Source organism: Chionomys nivalis, chromosome 12, assembly GCF_950005125.1.
Source record: "Chionomys nivalis chromosome 12, mChiNiv1.1, whole genome shotgun sequence".
NCBI classification, from domain to species: Eukaryota; Metazoa; Chordata; class Mammalia; order Rodentia; family Cricetidae; genus Chionomys; species Chionomys nivalis.
Window position 1 is genome coordinate 52,199,395 of NC_080097.1, and position 26,312 is coordinate 52,225,706.

General features: G+C 45.9%; 1 protein-coding gene across 1 annotated transcript in view; it reads right to left on the bottom strand.

Annotated features, from left to right (window-relative positions):
• Mipep (mitochondrial intermediate peptidase) overlaps nt 1–26,312 on the bottom strand; it is a 121,711-nt gene that overhangs the window by 16,343 nt on the left and 79,056 nt on the right. Inside the window, exons 17-18 of the mRNA XM_057786191.1 lie at nt 12,851–12,972; nt 9,936–10,009 (exon numbers count right to left, since the gene is read on the bottom strand). Coding sequence (XP_057642174.1) covers nt 9,936–10,009; nt 12,851–12,972 — 196 coding nt within the window. The remainder of the gene's footprint in view (nt 1–9,935; nt 10,010–12,850; nt 12,973–26,312) is intronic.

The window sequence follows — 26,312 nt, forward strand, 5'->3', positions numbered from 1 at the left end:
CTTGCACTTGGGACAACGGCAGGAGTGGTGGTGAAAGAGGGTTGCTTACTACAAGATACAGAAAACAGAAAAACCAGGGTCTCTGCTATCCCCCAATAACCACTCCCTGTGGCCTGCTTCCTGCAGCTCCCTAAATAGCATCACCAACTAGGAACCAAGCATGCAAACAGGAGCCTGAGGGGACATTGCATGTTCAAACGTTAAAGTCATACATTTAACAAATCTCTACCAGAGGCTCTCACGGAGTCCTATGATAAGGCTGTAGATAGGACCAGGAACACGACGCTCAGAGAGCTCGGACTTTGCAGAGACCAAAATAAAGCAATCTAGAGGACATTATGTCAGAAGAAAAAGGGTAAGGTGGTTCAAAGATAGGAGAGGCCTCCCTCACTACAGAGAGGAACACAATCTATGGGAACTCCTGAATAACCTGTCACAGGTCATCAGAATGATTTACTTCCAGCATCAGTCTTGCTTGACAAGATAAAAATTTTTAAAAGCACCTGATCCTAGCCAGGCATGACAACAGACTTGGGAGATAGGACTACCTCCAAGCCAACATACACCACACATTAAGACCTAGGTTTAAAAAAAAAAACAAAAAAAACAAAAAACATTATCACTAAAATCATCTTAGCTCTTCATGTTTAATTCTCTATGTGAGGGGGTTTCCTAAGTCGCTACAGTACACTTCAGGGCAGGCAATTAGGAACCGGGTTCTGGGCCTCTGAGCATGATCTGGCATCTGCCAAAGCTGGGCCTCCATCCCCGGGAGCATGCATGCTGGCTCAGACAGGCAGAATTTGTCCTATGGTAAAGCTTATCTCTTCTTGAAAATTCCACTTGATTAAAAAATTAAAAAGCAAACAGACATTAAAAAATAAACGTGGGAATAATAGCCATCCAAAGGCAGCATGTACCTACTGAGCACGTCAGCTTCCTGCCATGATGCCAATATTGGTGGATTAATCGGGCTGCATGATTAAAAGTTAACTGCATGTTTTTAAAACTGGAAATAATAACTACTAATTTTCAGTGCTAAAATCCATGTAAAACACCTCTCCTAAATAGCCACATATACATTTTGACAACAGGGAAAATCAATCAAGCTGGTGTTGAATAATGACTGTTTATTTAGCTTTCCTACTTCAGACATCAGTTGTATTTCTGCTGACAGACAGGGCTTATGGGTCCTTGACTGTCATCATGTTTCTTTTGTACAAACTACACCAGCAGCAAAACCAAACAATAAGCACGTTTGGTTATGTTGTGTTAGGTTAGTAATTGTATTATCAAACAAAATGAAAACCAACAACAACAAAATAACACTCAATACCTGGATGATGCATCAGTAAGACACCAAACTTTTAAAGCAGACTAAACATTCTGCCCCAATTTGAGTAAATGTGCCATTTGGTCAACAGGAGCTATGTAACTGGGAAATGAACCTAACTTCTGAAAACATAGGTTCCCACTGCAGGGTGACTAAGAGCCAGTTCCATCCGGGTTCCTTCAGCAACACAGGGGTTGAATCTTCGTGGTTTGGAGCTCCATGCTCTGAACTCCACACTGTGACTGATCCACAGACCTAGCGCTGGCTTCTTTGTCTCCATTGCAGTGTCTGTATATTGTACTCTGCTGGCTCACCTGTATCCCACAGTTCTCTGTTACCATAACAACATGATGACCTCTTTAGGGTCAAAGCCTGGAGCTTTACCTTACTCCCTCACTTCATTGTCAAATCCCAGGACATGCTGAATCTATTTCATGAATATTTTCAGTTTATATTTTTCCTGCCAAATGCCCATTCTCCAACAGCCAGGGGTTTATTTAACTTAACCTTTACCATGGCCTTCTGCTTAGGCATCTGCCCTGGACAGCCAAGGGATACCATCAGAAGTACACCCAATGTCCACGGTCCCCACAGCACCTGCTCTCCCCGGTGGCATTTGTTTCACGTCACTCTAACTGAACCTGTGTGCCTCTGCTTCCCCCACCCTGCCACAGTGGGAATGGCTGCCAGAGAGCAGAAAGATGTGGCCCCAATCACAGCCTCAGTCTAATCACAAGCAGGCCATCCATATTTATGGCAATCTTGGGCTGTACAGAGCCCGATACGGTCCAGGGCTAGCCAGTTCCCTGTGGTCAGCATTTTATGCTGTGATGGCATATTTCTTACAACTAAAAAGGCCAATAGAGTGGGACTGACGAAATATGTGCTGCCTTCTCATCACCTCAGTTTTTATCTAGTGCCTTTTTCTGTCCCAAGTCCCACCCAGAACACCTTGCACTAGTTTTGTCTCTGCAGGCTCCCATGTCCCTCCTTATCCACAACCTTAACAGGCTTGCTGAGCGCTGCCCAGGTCTGAGGCAGAAGGTTTTTCCAGTTGGAGTTATCTTATCTACTCAGGATCAAATTCACCATGTGATTTTGGAATAGACATCATGGAGGCCGCACACCTCTCTTCAAGGACACAGTGCCCTCACAATTAATCACCATCTGGATGAGATGCCAGCCATTTGCCAAACTTGTGAGTAAAGTTCCCCTGTTCCTCTCCCACAGTATCTGGGTTGTGTGTGTGGGTTCACACCATACAGACTGAAGTGGGGGGGTGCCATTTACTGAGAGAAAAATTACACACATGATGATCAGTCCTCTCCAGGGAATACGTCTGCTCTGTCCACTCAGTTCTTCCATCATCCGTGTCAGTGTGGACCCATAGATCCACAGTTGAGGTTCCGGGTTTTACCTTGGCATGAGACTATTTATTGATTGAGGTGCTCAGATTCCTGGTTTTGGCCACTGAGGGCTCTGTCAGCAAGCTCACTGCTGCTGACACACTTACCACTCCTGACTGTGCTTTTGGGCACACTCACTTTGTGGCATTGAAGATGTTCCTGGATCACTTCCAGAGTCGTCCCCATTCTGGGTCTAGAATCAGCCATTTCCCCCAAAGAGCTCTGGTTCCATTTCAGGGGGGATGGAGTGAACCCATGTCTGCATGAATGCTGTAGACCTGTCTCTGGGGGGATGATGTGAGGTTCTGTTTGGGAGGATGGGGTCAACTCGTGTCTGGGAAGATAGTATGAACTTGTTTCTGGGTGGACAGTGGAAACCTATGTCTGGGTGGATGGTGTGACTCAGTATCTAGGAGGATGGTATGAACCCATATCTGGGTGGATGGTGTAAATCTGTCTTTAAGTAGATGGTATGAACCCAAGTTTAGGTAGATAGTGTGACCTACATCTTGGTGCTGGGAGTCTTCCATGCCTGGTCCTCAAAGGTCTTTTAAGAAAGGGTAACTATCAGAGTTGATTGCTTTTATTAATCTCTTTGGGGTGACCTTTGGGAGTCTAAGCCATAATCCTTTGGTTTGTTTTTGTGAACATAAATAATATCTAATGTGCTAGAAGAGATGATTCAGAATAATTATGGCAAAGTGGGTGCATTTTTGTCTCTATAAAGATCTGCAGAAATACTAAGTAGTAAATGAATTTTAATCAGCTTAAGGTCAGGCCTTGCGGGCTTCTAGACATTGGTCCTGTGAGTCACTTGGGAAAGGAGTTTCAGTTTCCTGAGAATTGACTCATTTATCTGCTATTTTTCCTCTTATCTGATTTCTAGAACACTGTCAGTTATCACTGCAAACTGCTCTTGGTCATAGAGACATCAAAATAAAGCCGAGGTTGTTGGTAGAAGGGGCCAAACTCAGAGCACATAGGTTTGTAGGTTCAGGGCTCTGGCCAGTCTTTCCTCTAGGGCCACTGTGGTCACTCCTGCTTCTACATGGGTAAGGAAGTGGGAGGCTTTGTCACGGAGTAGAAAGTGCTCATAGGAGGCCAGAGGAAGGAGGGTTTCCTACAGATTCAGAGGCCAGAGGAGACTCTAAATGGCAATGGCGATCCTAGGCTGTAACACCACAAAAAGAGCAGATGACACAGACTTGGGGGAAACAGGAGCCCCTGAGGCTGATGCTACAAACCCCCCATCTATAGATCATTCAGCTCAGAGATCCTGCAGGGAGACAGCAGTGGAAGGATGTGAACCTTGGCTAGGTTTCTTTATAGAAACAGAGACTCTTGTTACAGGGAACTAAGGGAGGTGACACACAAAAAAAGACCTTGCATGGTGACCATTTAGTAATTAGTAAAAACTACGAAAAATGAAATAAAGTCTGAACCCAAAAACTCAGCAAAGGCACAGCAAATACAAGCATAGGACTAAGTCTTAGGGAGGATGGGGTGCTGGCTTGCATGAGGGGCAAACTGCTGACAAAGTCTCCACCTCTCCAGTGATGTGGGAGTCCCCTCTGTGTGCTTGATGACCATTAATGAATAAAGAAGCTGCTTTGGACCTATAGCAGGGTAGAACTTAGGTAGGCGGGGAAGATGGAACTGAATGCTGGGAGAAAGAAGGGCGGAGTCAGAGGGAAGCCATGGAGCCACTGCCAGGGTCAGACATGCTGAAACTTTGCTGGTAAGCCACTGCCACGTGGCAATATACAGATTAATATACAGATTAAATTAAGATGTAAGAGTTAGCCAATAAGAAGCTAGAGCTAATGGGCCAACCAGTGATTTAATTAATACAGTTTCTGTGTGATTATTTCAGGGGTAAGCGGCCGGGAACCAACAAGTGCCCTCTCTTCCAACACTCCAGCACTCAGGGCTGTTCTTCTTGCTGCTGGGAAACAGCAGGGCAACCCAGGAAGGACAGATTTCCCCTGGCCAGATACTCGCCGGCCCAGGGCTCTTGATCTTTATAGAAAACTATATATATATTCTAAAACGACAGTAAGGAAAGTGAGCTCTGGTTCATGCTCACCACAGTACAACTTAAGAAAAACATTCCAATATGGATCTTACAGGACAGCAATGTGAATGAAAACGCCGTATCTTTGTGTTTCATCTTAGGCAAAAGTACTCAGAAATTTGACACTGAATGTAACACAGAAACTCAGCAGGGTGTAGGAGGCAAAGCCAGAACCTTCACTCACACAAAGCAGAGGGGATGTGGCCTTACCTAGAATGGCAACCAGAGAGCCACACCATTTTCAATTGGGGGGCTTCGTCAATAAATACGGCGCTTGTGATACGCTTCTTTATATGATCTATGAATGCATTTAAAGATCCACAAGGTCCACCTGTCTGGGAAGCTCTGACCATTACTACACGCATGAGTGCCACACATACCCCTTCACAAGACTGTAGAAGGGAGGGTATTTTCAAGTCAAATTTCATTTTATCTTACTGAGGGAGACCGACTTTGTCAAGATACAATGGCAGTTCCAGAAAAGGAAAATCCAGTTCTGTTCTGCCACACTTCTTCAGTGGGGAAACCTGATTTTACCATGCTGCATGGTCACGGAGGGGAAAGGCCCAGTCTCAGGACAGCCAGCTGTCCCCCGTGAGAACCACTGGGCGCTGTGCCGATGCCTGGCAGCTGGGGCAGCAGAGACATGACTGCCTAGCAGTGGGCTTTCCCTGATGAGACAGAAGAAAGACACCACTGTGAGCTCTTGGGGCTCTCTTGGGTGGGCTGCAGGTCACTGTGGTCTGTCTCCAGGGGCTGCGAATGCCGGAGGGACTGAGTGGCTAAGCAGATGGCTCACTGTGGATCTCCAGTGCACCTGCTTTTCAAGAGCAGTGTGTTCCTGATGATTCAAGAGGCACCTCCGAAGCCGGGCGGTGGTGGCGCACGCCTTTAATCCCAGCACTTGGGAGGCAGAGGCAGGCGGATCTCTGTGAGTTCGAGACCAGCCTGGTCTACAAGAGCTAGTTCCAGGACAGGCTCCAAAACCACAGAGAAACCCTGTCTCGAAAAACCAAAAAAAAAAAAAAAAAAAAAAAAAGAGGCACCTCCGAGCTCTCTGAGAGTGCCCAATCCGGGTCTCTGACACCACACAGAGGCATAAGGCCCCTGAGAAATGTGCAGGGCTATACTAGAAACTCATTTTTCCCCTCAGAGTAGCAAATGAAGGCCAGGTTTAATCAGAGAAGTACAGAGTCTGAGAAAAGCATGCTATTTATCTTCTTCGTCATATTTAGAAACAGTTAAATATATAAAATATCTAAGAAAATGGAACTTTTCCTAAGTAAGTAAAGCCAACTAAGTCAAATATGCTTTGAGGAGTTATATGGTCCCCAACTTTGTATGCTCAAGCCCTGAGGGCAAAGGAGACAGAGCAGGCTCAGCTACTGAAAACCCTTAGTGCAGCTGCAGGTGAGGCAAAGGAACAAAACTCCCATCCCCACCCCAAGTTACGGAAGCATCCCAGCTGAAACACAGCAAGCAAGCAGAAAGCATTCTGCAGAGTACACTGTAGCAACCAGGAGCAGTCACAAAGTCCTGATGACCGTCCCTGCCTTTGCAAAGGCAGAGACTTGCGGACCTGACTACAGGTTTCTGGCAAATTCTGGCAGGTTCAGGCTTCTTCTCTAAGCACCACATTTGACAGCTCTTCCTTGACTGGTCCTAGTTCCTCATCTTATTTGCATGCCCATATTCAGGTAGACAGGGCCCACCTTAGCAGCTAGCTATATAAATTCACGCAGTCTGAAGCTGGAGAACCAAAGCAGTTGTGGGGGCCAAGAGAGAAGGCTTCAGAGCCCAGCTCCTAGCAATCCCCTCAATAGAGAGTACAGACTCCTCCAGGGTTTCTGCCTCAGGGAGGGAACTAGAAAGATTGCCTTCTAGATAGGACCAGGGGCAGCAGACAAAGGGATTTGTCAGTGCAGCTACTTCTAGGGTCAAGACCAAGATTGGCTGGAGTCAGGTGACCAGCTGACCCTGCTACGTCTGCAAACTTGCTCTGCAAGGGACTGCTTTCTGCGGGCACCCAGAAGTCCCTGCCACACCCCCAAAAAGCTCTGAGCATTAACACTTCTCAGCATATATCTTATCTAGCATACCACTGCTGAGAGTTCACAGCACCTGCAATCTGTTTCATTTAAACCCTACCTGCAATCTGTCTCGCTTGTCCCATGCAAAGCCTGTCAGTCGATAGTGAACTGATATCAAAGCATCTCCTACTTGTCCTCTGGCTATCTACCTACTGCAATCTTGGAGGAGGGTGGACAAGAGACTGTGGGAGAAAGAAGATGGTCTCCACCAAGTGCTTCACTTATACACCACAAAGCTCAGCAACCCTATTAGTGAAGCCCAGGGGTGCCCCAAAGTCAAGGCTAAAATGCCAGCATCTGACATCCTGTTTTGCGTGTAGACACACAAGTGAGTAGCCATTGTGGGTCTTGTCTTATAAATCCAACTCCTGAGTTACAACAGATGTTGTGACCTCTCTGCAGACCCCCCCCCACTCATGTAATATACCTTATGAATCAATAATAGTATCTGGTGGGAAAATATGAAGAGAAATATGAAATACTGTACAAGCAGAGTAGGTCTACTGTTGGTGCTAACTGGAATCTAAATTCTACAGCTGTAGCGCAAACCATAGACTTGTTTTTCTCTCATGAGAATGAGAATTTGAGTGCAAAAAAATTATCTTTTTTAGCTCAAAAAATGTTTCAGATAAAGCACAAAATTTGTAGGAGGAGGGTGTGCTATGGTTCGGGGCAGAGTGGAAAATACGAGCAGTTAAGAGAACCATGAACTAAGTTTGACTTGTGCTGAACAGTGCTGAAATTAATGTCCATGTGAGACAGCATTTAGAGCCCAGGGAAGCACAGATGTCACATACACACAAACTATCACCACAAGCAAGCAGTTTCTCCAATGAAATGGGCTGTCTACACAGGACTGGGTACTACCCGTATGTAATCCACTGCCTACTATCAGAGCCAATTCATGTCTCTCTGCCTGGAGCCTGTTCTCGGGCTCCTGAAAAGCTTGGTCTTTGCTGAGGGCCAGACTTGAATCGTGGCTCTTCTGTTCACTACTCCCAACAGAAGCAGGGAGTCTGGTCTGCTTCATCATCTATAAAAGGAGATGATGACGGTTCATGCCTCAGAGGATTCCTAAGGAGATTAAATTAACTACCATGTGAGAGCCCTTTAAAACAGTTCTAGCCAGGCATGTGGTAGTGCGTGCCTTCTGTACTAGCTATCTGGAAGGCTAAAGGAGAAGGGCTGCTTCAGTTTAAAAGCAGGGCAACAGAGTCAGACCCTATTGCAAGGAAAAAGTCACACACAAGCAGTTCTAGATGTAGCAAAGATCAAGAAGGGCCAAGAGAGATCAAGGAGGACACTGAGGCAAGATTAGCATATGCTCTTCATTAAAAGCACGCAATTTGGACTTGTTCACCGATGCACAATACCGTAATGTCATCAAGCATTGAGTGGAGAGGGAGCCTAGACCTCAACAACTCAACCAACACAGGCAGATTGATCAAATGAACACAGGCTCGCAGGAGCAGTGTCTGCCTTGGCGTCTTTCACTCCTCTACCCCTGGAACTTACAAGCAGGCCTGGTGAACACTGCTACTCACATGCATAAAGAACACAGGAAGAATCAAATACAAGGATCTGGGCTTAGCGTCAACAGTAGGCACGAGGACACTTTAGAATAGTTACTACCAGAACAATAAAATAGCACTCTGCAAATGCTGGGAGTCACTTCCCAGGGTAATTTCATTACAGTCAGTCAAAGGCTTAGCTATAATTATAACTACCAATATACTGAGAGTGTCCAATAAGAAGCACATCTCCCTATAACACTTGTTGAGGACATTCCATGAAAATTCATGACAGTCACTCCCACCTACAATTAAAATTTCCATAAATTAATATTTGTCAATATAGGAAAACAAGAACTAATTTTGATACTATTAAAAGATGCTTTAGGCCTCCTGGGGCCATGGGGCCACATGCGGCCAGTAGACGTCCAAGTATCACTACAACAAAACATATGTGACAGAGGGGTAGGAAAGAGCAAAAAGGAGCAGGTCGCAGGATGCCGTATGAAGCTTACATAGATGTCAACTCAGCCACCGAACCTGCTACCTGGTCATGACAACCCCCCTCCCCATCCCAGCTCTGGGCAATGATGGAAGCCTGAGATGAGGAAAGGTTCACCTTCTGGCTTGGACCTCCTAGAAGAACCACTGTGAACCAGAGGCCATGTGGTGTTTGTTGCCCATGCTGCTGCCCACACTGCAATGAATACTGACACTGGTGATGTCCTCAGGCTTCGCTGCCTTGGGGAGCCATGCCGATGTGAGTACCATGTTGAGGCATGTGGTCCATGCAATCACTGAGGGCCATGAGTGGCTCATGAGTCCTGATGCAGCCAAGGGCCATGCTAATGTCTGTGACCAGCACTATCACTGAACCCCTGGCGGAGGCCTGTGGTTGGGGCTGCTGCCTGAATCCATATTAATGTCCCTGGGCTCCCTGGTGGACCACAATGCTGCAGTGCAGGCGACTGTTCTGGCTACCACAGGGCTCTCATCAGCTGATGGATTCTGCCATTTGTGCAGGAGGCTGGCCACTAGGAATTTGACCATGCTCCAAGGACTACAAGGACCACACAAAATGGACTTTTTTTTTTGGTAGGGGTCATGGGGGGAGGGGGACAGACATGGGAAGACTGGGAGGTGAGCGGGATTGGGATGCAAGGTGTGAAATTTCCAAATAATCAATATAAAATAATATTTAAAAAGATGCTTTAATTGGGTTCTAATTTTTTTCAATAGATCAAATCTCTAACCTTAAGCTTTGGGTTTCTCAGAATAAAAAAAAAGGAATAAATGCATGAATTCTTTGGGCTAAAATAACAGGAAAATGCAGACAAAAGTAAGCCCTCCACTATGCCCTGTCAAGAGCTAAAGGCATATTTCCTGGGACTTTGGCAAGTTAACTGTTTTCTATAGAGAATTACCAACATTCTGAAAGCAGACTCTGTATCACATACCCCATGCAGACTATAAAACAAACCCCGAGTCGCAGAAGAGGAGGTAGTGTGGGCTATACTTTACCTTGAACCATGAGCATGGGCTCCTTGCCTCCACCATGGGCTAACATCTCTCTGCGGTACCGTTCCCCGGCGGCCCTGGGGAAAAGATTCTGTTAACACACCGGCTCACACAGTCTGTGTGGCTCTATCTATACGTCTTGAGCTCTGGGGGACACTTTAAAATAAGGTATTTAGTGTTTAATGTTTTATGCAAATTATAGTTCTTTTAACACAACCAACTACACAGTTTAATGAGATTAGGTAAGCTTTCTGGCATGGTACTGGTGACTGAGCCAAGGCCTTGTACATGCTAGGAGAATGTCCTACCACTAACTACACCCCTGGTATTACTTTCATCCTACTCGCTCTGCAAGCTTTTTGTGCATAACAGGTAATTCTGTCCTAACTTGTGTGTGTGTGTGTTCATGAAGCACATGTACATGAAGGTGGCATGTGCAAGTGTATGAGTATGTGGAGGTCAGAGGTCAACCTCAGGCGATTGATTTCTCAATGATTCTCTACCCTATTTTTGAGACAGTCTTTCTCACTGATTCAGCTAGACTGGTTGGCTAGCGAGCTCTGGGATGTTCCTATCTGTACCTTCCTGGCACTGGGATTACAGGTCTACGCCACTACACCTGGGTGCTGGTGACTTGGACTTCTAAGCAGCATTACATCATGAATAAAACATGACCATGAACAGCACCCTAACATGAGCACTAAGGCAAAGCAGGAAACTCACACAGAGGCAGGGCAAGGTGTAAAGAGGCTTCGCTAACCTCTGACCTTGGTGTGAAGAGGAGGTAGTGTCCCTCCTTCTGGCCGTGGGCAATAACACCCTTCCCTCAAATCAAAGCCTTCCTCTTTGGCCTCTCCCTGGCATGCCTCTGCTCTGGAGTCCTGTGTGCCAAGGAGACCCAGTGTCTGGCTCTCAATTCGGATTCTTTAGTGCAGAACCTGTAAGCCTAACTCTGGACACTGAAGAGAGAGAATCATGAGTTCCAGGGCAGCCTGTACCACCTGCCTCAAACAAAACAAAAGACCAAAACCAAACACAAGAGAAAGAAAAAAGGACTCTTTGACAGAGTTTAGGAATTTCCTAGTCCAGAGAGAACTTTTACAAGCTAACTTTTACATGATCGTAAAAGTACAGCAGCTACGTGTCTAGGCAAGAATTCACATATAACCAACAGAGAAATATTTGGAGATATGTTTTTATTAGCATGTGGTTTTCTATTAAAGTATAGATCCTTCAAACAAGATGAAATTTTGTCTATTTTATAGAAATCTTCAGTAAAGAGCTACTTTTTACTTGATTTCCTGTAGTCAAGCTGGCTGAAGACCCTTTAGAATAATAAAGTCTGTAAAGCAGACCAAGTGTCTGCATTATGCACGGGGCTGGGGACAAAGTGAAACGTGGGTATCAAGCTGTAAAAAATAGAAAAAAAACTTATGACGTCAGATCCAAGTTGAGAAGATTCTGGACTGAATGTGATTACTAACTTCTGAGATTATCTGAATCTGTGAAACTGGGGGAAAGCTGAGGTCGTGCACAGGGAGTGTCCAGAGACAAGCAGGTGGGGTGGGAGAGCCCAGAATCCTCTTGGTCCTCTGCTAGCTGTCACCCATCTCATGAGCCCCGGTGTGCTCTGATGGAGAGCCAGCTCTGCAGCTGCTGGAAGCCACATGGAGCTGAGGCTGTGTGAACAGGCAGGGTGCTGAGCTGACAGCCATCTCCTGGAACTACTGAGGAGTGTCAGAGATATCTCACTTAGGTGATGAGAAGACAAAGTGCTCTAAGCAACTATGACATCAGGCTGTAATTACTGGTTTGCTTACAAATGAAGCTCCTTCGAAGGAATCTTGAGGTCAGAGTCACAGGTCCTCCGGGTTCCTACTGCTACAAGGTCCTGTGAGGACACCAGGAGGAACTCAAACAGAGACACAACATAAGATGTCCTGCTCTTCTTGGCCCAAACAAGGCCTACACCTTCTAGACCTTGGCCAGAAGATGGGCCACTAGCCCTCACCCGAGCACTTTATGGCCAGGTCTGACAGTTCTGGTAAGGGGTGGATCTGATGCTCCTCCCACTTTCAAACTCTAACTACAAGGGGCATATTTGCTGCTCCTCTGCTGATCCTGTGCTCCTGAGAGTGGCCCAGAAAGTCAGGTCTTGGAAATTCTGTCAGAACCGTCAATGCTGGTCTAAATCACTGGTCATCCATCCAATTGGAGGACACATGGGAAGGTTTCCAGGGACCCCTCAGAGGTCACACAGCAGGGAGTGATGAGAGGCGGTGGACCGAGGCACTTGCGCTGCTCAAGGGGCAGTGAGTGGCTGCCAGGAAAGGACCCAAGTCAAGGCGAACAGGAAAACAGGCCCCTCTTCAGGACTGCCCATTTTCCGTATGGACAATTTCGCCAGAAACAGAAGGCATTCAAAGCCGGAAGAAGGTCCATTTCCAGAAACAAACTGGGTGTTAATGGCATAGGCCGGTGCTGCTCTAGGTGAGGAAGACAGACAAGTCTTGTAGTGGATAGGAGAGAGGAATAGGGTGTCCCTAGTCACACAGGCTTTGGCAAGAAAGCCTGGGGAAGCTGCAGGCAGCAGGGGGCTGCATAGAAAGGAAGCCCAAGCCTGCTCTGGGCAGATGCTGGGGACCTCACACAGAGTCCCCTCTACAACCAAGGATACCAGGCAAGTCCCACAGAAGGCTTCAGAGCTGCACAGTGAGGGAAAGTTCATGGTCACATCAGGAGATAGAAGGGCCCACTGGAGAAAGAGGTCTAATAAGAGATGGGTCACAGTGTCCCACCCACTGCCAGGACACTGGGTGCAGAGTGTGTGTGTGTGTGTGTGTGTGTTTGTGTGTTGCGTCTTATGGATTATGGAGAGGATGTTTCATAAATTGCCCCACCCATCCTACCGTTGTTACCTGTTAAAAGGATCCTGTAGGAAGCACTCCTTCCAGACCATGGACGCCACAGCCCTGGACATCAGGTATGAGTAATATTTGGCGCCATATCCCACGAGGTGGCTGAACCTCAGCTGCCAAGCCTGCCAAAAAGAAAGACAGCACAGGAGCTGAGAACAGCATCTGAGAGGACACAGTGCAGCATACACACAGAGCTTAGATGTTCCAACTCAAACCCACCCCAGTTACGTCACTCACAATGTCAGTATTGTCGTATCTGTAGACTATTATGGGCTCACTCAGGCCCCCCTCAAATGTGTGTGAATAGATTGAGATTATAAGCCTCAGAATGTGGCTGGATCTGAAATATGTTAAGATTTATTTAACTTTATGTGTGAGAGTTTTGCCTGCATGTATGTGTACCACATTTATGCCTTGTACCCACGGAGAGGCATTAGAGCCCCTGGAACTAGAGATACAGGTGGTTGTGAGTCACCACCCAAGTGCCAGGAATCAAACCCAGGTTCTCTGCAAGAGCACGTTTTCTTAACCTCTGAACTATTTTCTCCAGCCCAAAATGTATACTTGAGACATGTATACAGATAAAGATCTCTGTACACAGAGAAGGTTCCATTTGCAGTACAAGGCATGGCCTCAGAAAAAGATAAGCTGACAGCCTGCCTTCAGCCTCGAGGGGTCGGCCACTGCTAAGACACTTCCGTGTTTAGAGGACCCAGTCTGGGGCCTAAGTGATGAAGGTACCTGAGAACAACTTCACCTCAGGTGAACGCATCGTTAGCATACAAAATATGTTTAACTGTTTAATTAAATTCTCTTAGCCAATTTTTTTCATTGAGTTTAATTACTTAGTACATTTTATTTCATATGATAACCTAGAAAGAATACAATGTCATGAGTTGACTTATTCTTGGTATCTGACACTGTAACCACTGTTTGCTATGTGACCTCATTTCTGAGGGGGTTTTCCTAAAGCCAAATGTGCTCACATTTCTATTATGTCACTTTATGGTATTTCTTATCATTTTATGTCAAAGCTAAAAGGCACAGAGGATAGAATTATGGGATCTTTGCTGCATAGAGAGAGTCTTTCAGAAAAGACCACGGGGTACGTCCCAGGCAGCATGGCGGGTGCTGCAGACAGTCAGAATGCAGAAGACGACTCTGGACCTGCTCCTGGAGCCCTGCTTATCTGCTGACCTTGAACATCAGAATGCAGAAGACAACTCTGAACCTGTTCCTGGAGCCCAGCTTATCTGCTGACCTTGAAGAGGAGGAAGCAGCCAGCTGGCTGTTCTGCCTGTAGTTTGTCACTGTAGGATGTATATGATGTCTAATGAAGCCTGAGGGGACAACTCAGTGGGAGCAGCAGGAGGGTCAGTGGAGGAACAGAGGCCAGACCAGTTGTGGGCAACTGAAAGAGAAATGTGGAGGCGTCCACTTGAGGGCAGAGAGCAGCTATTTTACGAAAGACTTCTGCGAGGGCAGGCACCTAAGCTCACTGGACAGCATTTCTGACCAATAGAAGCAGATGTGAGCACTGCCACAGAAAGAAAAAGGGGGCTGCAGTTTTCTGACACTTTTTTTTTTTTTTTTTTGAGACAAGGTTTCTCTGTGTAGCCCTGGCTATCCTGGAACTCACTCTGCTGACCAGGATGGCCTCCCAGAGATCTGCCTGCCTCTGTCTTCTGACTGCTGGGATTAAAGGCGTGCACCACACACCCAGTTTCCTGACACAATTTTACACTTTCTTCAAGCATATATTTATGTGGCCTAAAATTTTTTAAATGAAGCCCTTTTTTTTCTTGTAGAATCATTCTTTAACAAGTCTTATATTCCCTGAGACATAAAGGATAAGTAAACTGTAATTCTTACAACCTTGTCATTTGCTATGAACTAGATAAGCAAATTCTAGTTAATACATAAAGAAACCAAGATATCTAAAATGATGGTCCCTTTATCACAAAGGCGTGGTAAGTCTCAGGACACTATGAGCCCCATGCCCTGCTCACAATTTAAAAGCCATGGTCATGTGCTAGTTACACAATTTCCACCTCTTTTGAGGTGATTACTCTGCCTGGAATGGACAGGTGCTGCACAGGTGTATGCAGAAGTATCCCAACCTGCTTGGAATGCAATCCTCAGTGTCTACTCTCCCTTTTCTACAAAAAGACATGATTAGGAATAGGGCAGACAGTGTGCAGGTCATGCCCCAAAGGAGAAGGCTTTGTCTAGTGTGTCCCTGGCAGTGTCTTGTGGAACCATCCTTGAGGGCAACATCCAGCAATGAGGCATACAGTCAGTTGGCACAAGGGCTCTGATGCCTCCTGACCACTATGCAGACTACACAAGTGCCCTTGCTGCCATCCTGCGTCGCTGTTACAGTGACCAGGCCTGCTGTACCCAGCACAAGGCATGTCCTCCCCTAGGCTCAGGTACAATCCTCACAACAGCACGTAACAAGAACAAGCACTCTGAAGTGAGGCTGCCCGAGTCTGTGGGAGGCTACACTATTGCTGGGAAATCACTAGAATCGCAGCCCCTCAGCTTCCTGCCACGTAAGCCCCTTGCAGCAGGGAGGCAAATGAGAGAGGCCTGACTATGGGCCTTGCTCAGACAAAGTAGGGTGTGTGTGGGTGTGGGTGTGGTGTGTGTATGTGTGGGTATGTGGGTGTGTGTGGTGGGTATGTGTGTGTGTGTGGTGGGTATGTGTGTATGTGTGTGGTGTGTGTGGTGTGTGTGTGTGGTGTGGTATGTGTGGTATGTATGTGGATATGTGTGGTGTGTGTATTTGTGTGTGTCTAAAGTCTAGAAGTCAACATCAGGTGTCTTCTGCAGTTGTCTGCTACCTGCATTTTTGAGACAGGGTGTCTCTTGGCCGGGAGCTTGTCAAGTAGACTACTGGATCCCTGCTGCTACTTCCCCATCACGGGAATAAGAGACATGTGCTGCCAAGCGAGCTTTGTGTGGGTGTGAGTCCTCACACTCATCTTCCCTGCCCCCACAGTGTTCTTTAAAACAAGGAGCCCAGGACCATTTGTGGTCAAATTTCAGCACAGCTAACTTTGACTAGCTATAATCTGCCAAAAGGGCGGGCCCCCGGAATTCATTGAGAATGCACACAGAGTTCTGTATCATCTGCTGTACTTGGAAGGGGAGCCTTCATGCTTTTATGGCATGCTGGAATCTTAATCTACACTGGGAGTTTCTCAGCGAGCACAAGACTGTGATGAGCCTTCTGGCAGAACATGCTTGCCCCTTTAGTGTTGACACTTCACCAGGACAGAGATCTAACATTTCACAGGGCCCAATGGGTTTTGTCTTTTGTTCTGGCAGAACGAGCTTCACAGTCACGGCAGAGCAAGTGTGTGGATGCCTGCTGAGTACTGCTTAGTTCTAGCTCCAAGGCAGACTTACTTCACAGCAACGTAGCTGAGCTAAGAAATGTCCAAGTTCCTTAGTTTCAATTCAGGTGAGCCCCATATAAACGTCACAATAAAAACAAGACCTTTTAAAACAGGAGAGAGATGTCAGGAGTGTGGGGATAGCCACCTGCACTGTGGAGTCAGCTTTATTGCTCTCTCGCTCTGATTACAGCCTTGAGTTTGGTTCTAAACCTTTCTTTTACCTGCAGACACACTAAAGAAATTATGCCTACCTGACACCTTTCATCAGAGGTTTGTAAACTCGTGGATAAGACCTGCAATTTCACTGCTGTTTGAATACAATTACTAGATTCCTGCTAATTCAACCTAATATTAAATTCTTGTTTCCATTTAACTCTTTCATCAAAAAAATAAATGAAAGACATTATTCTTTCTGGAATGAGGCTGCAGTTCTTTGGAGTAAGGTGTCATTTCCCCCTTAAATCTCATCTTCCCTCACTGTTTCCAAAACACACAGCACACACAGTACTGAAGGACCAGTGACACAGACTTGTGACTGTTCACACTGGCCCAAGATGACCCAGGATCCCACCTGCTGGTGAACAGTGCAGCGAAAGCATGGACACTGCGACCTGCAGCAGACCTTGCAGAGTGGAGGCGAGGGGACCCTTATTTACCCTTCTCTGACTCCACAGCCTTCCAGGAACAAACAGGGTATCGTGATTATTTACTTCTGTCCCTTTGGAACTTGGATGAGGAACTTTGTGCAGTCAGCACTTGTTAGCCATGGGATAAATGTTCAACAATGAAACTCATCTTTTCTCTTAATTTACTGTCAAATATAGCAGACACCATTTCATTTCCTGGTATATGTGGATGTGTAACCTAAAACACACCAGAAGACAACCTATCACTAGAACATACAAGCTGCAGGAGAGCACGGCGCTCTGCTTCCGGTGTGTACCACGCACCCGGAGCACTTGCTGTGTCGGGTCTGAGCTCACATAGTCCTGCAGGAGCACAACAGGAATCCCATGGTGACTGGCTAGACAGACACTATGGGCTTCTTGAACTACAGACATGGTCAATGTGATGTTACAGATGAGCAACCCTGGAACTATTAAGTTCCTATTACAGACAAGAGGATGCTATGGTGCAAAAAACAAATTTGGATCCCATATACTTTTTTTATATGTAAGGTTTTTGTTGTGTGCCTCTGTTTTATTGAGACTGGCTCTTGTGAATAGCTGAGGGTGGAACTCCAGACAAGAAAGATCTCTGGTGAGATGGCTCCAGTGAGTTAAAGCAGCTGACGTCGAGCCTGACAGCCTGATTTCCAATCTATGGGACCATCATGTGGAAGTAACTGACTTCTGCAAGTTATCCTCTGACCTCTCTATGTGTGCTGTGGCATGAGTGCCGACACGCGCGCATACATACACACACACACACACACACACACACACACACTTTTCAAAATAACAAAAAGATTTTCTGACATTTTCCCCCAAACCCGACACAATAATGCCCAAAGAGAAAATGAAAATTTTCATATCGTAATAAGTAGGGACTAAATAAAACAGTCACGCCCCCGGGCACAATCACAGATGGTGCCATCTGCCCGTCAACCCTTGGTGAACAAGACTTTGCTCCTGGTTTCAGTTGACAGAATATGACAATGGTGCTGGATGTCATTGAGGTGACTCTGTTACATGGGACATCCTTCCTGAATCTTCCCTTGCAGATATGACAGCATTACACTGCCTCATAGGGCTGCTCTGTGTAGCGAGCTCTCTTGTCAGACTATCTTTGGACAGCCAGCCCCAAATATCGACATGGAGACTTCTTATCAATTATAAAAGTTTGGCCACTAGCTCAGATTTGTCCCAGTAGCTCTTATACCTTAAATTGACCTGCTTTTGTTAATCTATGTTCTGCCATGCTGCTCGGTTATCTCTGCTCTGTACCATATGTTTGACCTCTTCAGTGTCTCGCTGGCACAATCCACACACAGAGATTCCTCTTCCTCCCCAGAAATCCTGTCTATCCTCTCACGCCTACCTATTGACCATTCAGTTCTTCTGTACACCAATCAGGGTGACACATCTTCACAGTGTAAACAAATACTCTGCAACAGTTTTGTACATGGTGTTGTCCCCCAAAGATTATGGTGTTGTCACCTGCAAGCCTGCTGCACACAGGCAGCACGCTGAGACTTCTTTGTGTCTTGTTACCAGCACTTTCTGCAGTAAGTATCCACACAGCGAACAGTAAATGTCATAAAGAATCAGACATAAATACCTGCCTTTCATATACAATTTACACGTGTCAGTCCAATTCCTATATCTAAATCTCCACAATCACTAAAGTTACAAGGATATCAGGATATAAGTAATGTAACTTACCGCATACCCCACACCCCACTTCTGAATTTCTACAGACAAATTTCTATGACAAATCAGAATGAAGAAAATGCATAAAACAAAGGATAACCAGCCTATAGTCCACAACCTCAGAGAAGACAAGAAACAAGGAGAATCCCAATAGAGACATAGATGGAGCCCCGGGAAGGGGAAGTAGACAAGATCTCCTTAGTGAATTGGCAGAGGAGAGGGAGGGGATGGGTGGTAGGGAAGTGGGGTGGGGAACAGGGGAGCAGGGAGGAAAATGAGGAATCGGGAAGATCAAGTTGGGTAAAGGACAGAGAGGGAAACAAGGAAAGAGTTATCTTGAAAGGAGTCATTGTGGGGTTAGCAAGAAACTAGGCTCTAAGGAAACTCCCAGGAAACCACAAGGACGACCCCAGCTAAGAATCTAAGCAATAGTGGAGAGGGGGCCTGAACTGCCTTTCCCCTGTAATCAGATTGATGACTATCTTAATTGTCATCACAGAACCTTCATCCAGTAACTGATGGAAGCAGATGCAGAGATCCACAGCTAAACACTGGACCAAGCTCCTGGAGTCCAGTCACAGAGAGGGAGGAGCGATATTATGAGCAAAGGGGCCAAGACCTAGATACAGGAGGAGGGGTCTTGCTCCTGCCTCAAGTGATTGTGTCAGGCTTTGTTGACTCCCCATGGGAGGCCTCACCCTCTCTGAGGAGTGGATAGGGGTGGGGTAAGTAGAAGATTGGAGGAGTGGGAGGACAGGAGGGAGAAGGAACTGGGATTGGTATGTGAAATAGGTTGTTTCAAAAATAGACATAAAAAAAAAAGAATGCCATTATCAACTGTATTAACCTCATGGCCAGAATGAGGTACACTTGTGGTCCTGAAGGATGCAGGACAGTCACATGGCCTCATTTGAGTTCTGAGTGTCTCCACTGTCCACACTTAACCTCTCACCTTCACCTAGTAGCTTTAAATGTGGCTTATAGTTCCCCGGCTGGGAAGCCGCAGCTTTCTAGACTTGCTTTCTACTTATCCTGCTGAAAGAGCCTCCCACTCATGCTCCATGACACACTACAGACGAGGACCGAGCTAGCCGCCTGCAACCTGGAGCAGGATCTCTGAGACCCATGTGTCCTGGTGATGAAACTGAGTTCAGTGGACGATAAAAACATCCTCGGCCCTGGAACTGCATGGCCACTGCCTCCACCTGTCATGCCGAGAAGGCATTCCAGAAGTTTATTAACTGCGCATTCTCAAGTGTCGCCCAGGGCGGCAACAGTCTGTCATCTGCAGATCCTGTTACTACCTGCATCCCGCATGGCAGGACTGCCAGAAATGAAACACGCGACTGATCCACTGAAATTACCAGGGCCGCCTGCTTTCTATCATCGTGTCATCAATCCTCCCTGACTGTCTCCTCTGAAGAATGTCCAAAATTCCTTAAGTAATGGCTTGTACAATCCCTTTCCCACAAGAGCAGAAACTGTTATAGCTGAGGCGGAGACATAAGCAGCGCCTGAGTAACGCCGGGCAGCTCGTTAGTGGGGTTGTTAAGGGGTGAGATGAGGGGCCAATACCATTAGATCAATACACACAGACAGCAGTGTCCTAACAGCAGCAGCAGGGCGAAACACTGTGTGCTCTGCTCCGTAGGAAGCCGTCTAAGAAAACTGGGCAGTTTCTTCTATGCTTAGATTCAGAAGCCCCTGATGTAATCTCCCAAAGGTCAGCAAGTGAGATGCGCAGGACATGAGTCGAGAGCTTTAGGTTCCCATGTGACACTGAGACCAGCACCCCTCAGAAGTCAGGTCTCTCTGACGTCCGCAGCAATTCGGTGTCATTCATGGGAACAACTTAAGGCCACCGAGTGTCACCCTTGAGAGTTTTCTCTGCTCCAAGTATTATGTCAACATTGACTTTCCCCCCCACTTTTGATGCTTTATTGTCTGATTTTGCCAATGAGGAAAAATAGATTGTTGTGGAGATTAAGAACACAGCACAAGATCATAAGTGGCACAGCTAGCTTTCGGGCCCTGGCTACTTCATCAAGTTATTCATGTAGCACTCAACTCTGTACTTCTAGCCAAGGGCATAGTCAAAGTAGCACATTACCGCATCAGAAACACAGAAGACCACCTGGTTTCAAATCTGATCCATACCTGCTTGGTGACCAATTTTTTCTATAGAAAATAGATTTTTTTAATACAATGTTCTGATTATGGTTTCCTCTTCTCCAACTGTTCCCAGATCCTCTTCACTTCCAAACTCACCCAAATTCACCCCTTTTTTCTCATTAAAATACAAACAGGTATCTAAAATAATAAGATAAATAGAAGAACAGAAAAAGTATCAAAGAAAAGCACAATAAGAAATACAGCTACTGAAACACTTACACACAGAAAACCCATAAAACAAAATCAGAGACCATAATATGTAGGCAAAAGATCCATGAGGTTAAAGCCACGCACAGACAAAGCACTGTGCGAGAGGAAAAAGACCTTCAGAACCACGACTGAGTCCATATTGTGTCGGCCATCTACTGCTGGGCATGGAGCTTACCTTAAATGTGAACTCACTAGAGAAAACTAAAACTAATTTTCATTTGTGAGCAGTTATCAACTGAGAAAGTTTCTGGGTTAGAGATGGGGACTTGTATTCACTTTCCCTCTCAGCACTGGGCCCTCCCGTGAAGGCCCGGCACATGCTATCAAAATCTGTTCATATGAGCGAGTGTCGTTCTCTTGAGTCTAGAGGCCTTATCTCTGCGATGTCTTCCATCTCAAGTTGTCAGATAGGGCTCTTTCCACCTCCTCTTCACCATGAACCCTGGGGGGAGGCATTTGATGGAGACATCCCGTTTAGGACTGGGTGTTCCAAGGTTTCTCACTGTCTGTATGTTTCTCTGTGCCAGTCCACCAGCATTGACTTTTAACTGAGATGAAAGTCATATCCCCGTAATTCACTTCAGAGTGTGCAGCTCCGTGACTCTTAGTCTAGTCTCAGTCACACAGCCTCTCTCTCAAACTACAAAGCTTATCTATCATCATTCACTGAGATCCCTACATCCACTAGGGGCCAGTCCTCTCCATTCTTCCTCCCCTGGTCTCTGAAAACAACTGAACCCTTTCCTGACTCAAAAGAATTAACTTAGTCTAGACAGACCTTTTCCCAAGAGATCACAACATGAGCCTTTGTGAGTGCCTTCTCCTATTGAACACAGTGTTTTCAAGGATTTCCCATGATGTAATATGCATCAATCCTTCATTATTTTCATGCCAGACTAATACTCCGTTGTGTAGATACATGCAGCACTCATATTTACCCATGTACACACTTAAGGATATCTGGACTGCTTTCCACCTTTGAATTCAGGGATAATGTTGCTATGAAGACATGTAAAATTTGGGGTGTCCATATTATTTTTGATTCTTTTGAGAAAAAAAAACACAAAAACACTCAACCTAGGAATGGAATTGCTGGGTAATCTGGCATGTTTACTTTTTGAAGAACTGCCAGGCTGCTTGCCAAAGCTGCTACACATTCTGCACGCCCACTGGCAGGGAGGAGAGCACGAATTTCTCCTTATCCACATCAACACGCCCCCACTTCCATCCTGTGTGGTGTGAATATGAAATGTCTCCCCTAGCCTCACATACTGGACATCAGCTGATGGATTAAGGGAAGTGATTGGCTCCTGTGATTCTAACCTAATCCACAGATTAAACCACTGGTGGGTTACAACAGGATGACGTTACTGGGAGGTGATGAGAAGGTACAGGATGTGGGGCCAGGTTGGAGTAGTTCACCGACAGTATGCCCTGTGAAGATGCACCTTGTCTCTAGCCCCTGTCTGTCATGAGGTAGCCTGCCTTGCTCCATACAGTTTCTATACTATAATGTTCAGCCTCACCACAGTTCAGAAACAATGGAGTCAGCCCATAGACAGAAACTCTGAGGTAAGGCAAAGCTTTCTTTTGAATTGTTTATGTCCAGCCAGGTATCCCAGTGATGATCAACTTACAAACCAACTAGTGCACAGAGAAAGGGTACCTCTTCGCTGGGTTCTTGATTTGAATTTTCTTAACCAATGACCTTGAGTGTTATGTATTTACTGGCATTCTATTATCTTCCTTAGAGAAGCAGCTCCTGAAATCCTTTGCTCATTTTAAAAAGTGGGTTATTTGCCTTTCAATTGCTACCAGAGCTCTTTGTACACTCCAGACAGTAAACGCTCGTCAGACACATATTCCATGCACTGTGTGTTGTCACTTCACCTTCATGGGAATGCCTTTAGCATAGAATTTCCTAAAGTATCAATGAGTCCAAGTTATCTGTGGTCTCTGGTTGCTTGCTGGTGTCAAATCTAGAAACAATTGTCTAATCCGAGGTGAAGACTATGTAGACCCATATCTCTCTTCTAGCAGCATTTAGTTTTAACTCCTAAATCGAGTTCTCTGCTCTGTTTGAAGCAAATCTTTATATGCAAAAATATGCAGCAATTCAAGCTCACCCTTACACGTGGGCATCCAGTTGACCCATCACTATTCTGTAAAAGACAATTATTTTCCCAAGGAGTTTTGCGAGTCTTTAATAATAAACTGACCAAAAATGAATGGGTTTACTTCTGCGGTCTCTCAAGTTCATTTCCATGAACTGACACACCTATTCTCACACATACACACGCACACGTACACGCGCACACACACACCTTGCCTACCCTCCATGTTAGAGCTATAGTTATCTCTCCACAGCGCCATCCCTGCTGCAGTCAGGACCCGGCTTACCAAGCTCAAACTTTCTAAGGGCCCCACGGCCTCCGGAACTGTGTACACACCTCTCTGCAGACATAACCTACGCACCATGGTTAGCACAGGGTGAAATCCGAGTTAGAAATAATTACACTCAGATGAAATGCCATTCTGACTCCATGAATACACACACTTCCCCTCCCATGCCGAGTTCTCAACACCACACGTGTCCTGGGCAATGTCTGTCAAAAGACATAAAACACACGAGGGAAATAGGCATGCTGAGACTAAGTATGAGCTGTGGTTCGGTTTTCCTAAATAATTTAGGTCTAAAACTGGTCTGTCTGAGAAATGTTTTATGACTTAAGAAAGAAAAAGAAAATCATGGACCAAGACAGTTAACACACAAGTTTTCAAACTGCGGACCACTTTCTAGAGTGACTAGTGAAAACAATAGAGGGGTCATGCCCAGCTCTGGAAGAGACAGAAAAGGGCTGAGTACAAAGTCAGGGTGAGCTCACATCTGTGGCACTTTGTTTCAGCATTTGGTCAAAACGCTTAAATAAGTATAATAATATGCCGGGCGGTGGTGGTGCACACCTTTAATTTTAATCCCAGCATTCCAGAGGCAGAGACAGGTGGATCTCTGTGTGGTCTACAGAGAGAGTTCCTGGACAGGCACCAAAGCTACAGAAAAATGTTGTCTCGAACGACAGTCCACCACCACAAAAAAAAAAAAAAAAAAGAAAAACAAAAAAACCCCACATAATAATAATGCTACCAAAGAAGAGAAAGAAAGAAAATGAAAAAGATCAACAGGAAGCAGAAACCTTAAAAATGAGTGATGTTACAGCATATACCGATTCCAGCCATCAGCAAGCAGCCCAAACAGAAAGGGCCTCTATGGCTCTCTGCAGTCAGCACCTTCAGGCCCCGATGCCCTCCTAACACCCTAATGGGATGCAGACGTTCCATGGTACTCTACTACTCCTAGCCACATACAATTTGATTCTCATCTAAATAGAACAAAATCACATTCCTTTTTAAAAATAGACACTCTAAGCTATTCAATCCTCGAAACTAAACCAGTACGTTTCATAAGTTGTCATGATGAACTAATTCAGACTACTGAGCTGGCAACACCACGGCTGGTCTTCCTCTGATGACACACCAGGGCTGTGAGGAGTATCACTATGGGGGAAGCTGAGGGAGAGGAACACGGTGCTAGTACCTTATTTCAAGTGAGAAGTTACTAGAAGACAGTCTGGATCGCCAGTCCTGGTGGCACAGGCCTTTAATCCCAGCACTCGAGAGGCAGAGGCAGGTGATCTCTGAGTTCAAGTCCAGTCTGGTCTACAGACTGAGTTCCAGGACACCCAGGGCTACACAGAGAAACCCTGTCTTGAAAAACAAAACAAAACAAAATATAGTGTGGATCAAGCATGAGGACTCTGAGATCTGTGAGAACAGCAGACAAAGCTCTCGGCTGAACACCTCCATGAACGTGAGCTGGGTCAGTCAGCGCTGTGACCCTCTGAACTACAGCTGCAGCCACTCTTTGCTCTCCAGAATCTTTTCTGTGCTTCACCTTCGCTTTAACTTGATACACGACTGTTTGGAGGATGCTCTAGGTTTCAAGGGGGGAAATGAGCTAGAAGTGGGTCTGAGAATGTAAACTACGCTTGATTTATAGACAGACCTTGCCTCCATTTAAAGGACTCCGTGATGTGGAAGTATTTAGACTGTACTTTGGGTAAGTGGAAAAAGTTTCTGCTGTGATTGTATAAATCATTTCAAATGCTATTTCATTCTGGCTTTTAAGTGTCTGAGTTTTTCTGCATGTTCCGAGAAAGTTTGGTTCACTTTTCACTCCCCATAAATCAGAGACTATTTCAAAGCTTCCCGGGGACAGGAAAACATACACATGTGCAAAGAAAGATTGCATCAGTGCTAAGTCAGGATCTGAAGGCTGTGTTCGAGAGAGCCGCCATCCCAGCGCTCCTCTAGTTAGCCGCCACACACGCTACAAGTGGAGAGGGCACAGGCCGGCCAGAGAGCCACTTAAACAACTAGCTGGGCACTGCAAAGGGACCTCTGGTGGCCTGGCAAGTGGCTATTCTTGAAAAGCAGAGACCACTATCAAATCCCTGGGGACAACAGGCTGAACACACAGTGAGATCCCCACTGGAGTCAGCCTGCTTTCTTTCCCTGTTCTGACCCTTTCTGTGAGCAACTGATTAATCTAGTTTCTACATGCACTATGTTTATCATTTAAATTCCCCTCTCAAGCTGTACCTCGAATATTCTACTGCCAACAGTGACACCGCCTAACATCCATCTGTGCTGTTTAGGCTATGTCAGCATCACATAGATTTCCTGCTCTATCAGCCGCAAAAAAAAAAAAAAAAAAAAAAAAAAATACAATGGAAACACCTTTAGGAAGGAAAGGTTGATTGTGACTCACAGTTTGGGGTACAGTTGGGCACGGTGGGGAAGGCATGGCAGCAGGAACATGAAGTGCTGACCACCATCACAGTCAGGAAGTTGAGAGAGATGAACTCCGGTGGTCAGCTCTTCTTTTTATTCAATCCAGGACACCTCAGCCCATAGGATGGTACTACCCACACTTACAGTGGCTCTTTTCCTAAATTAACCCAGTCTAGAAATTCCCTCACGAATATGCAAGAGCTTTATCTCCTAGGCCCTGTCAAGCTGATGATCAACACCAACCATTCACTTGATAGTGCTCTACACTCCACGTGACTCCTGCATCACACCAGGTCTGATTAAACTCAGGCTCAGAGGAGCCCCTACATGTGCTGTGGTGCTCTGGAGGACACAGTGGCCACACATCACTTCTTTATTATTGTCTTCGACAATAGAATAAACCACTCTACACTTGGAATCTTCTCTTCCCTCAAATATAGCCACTAGCCTTCC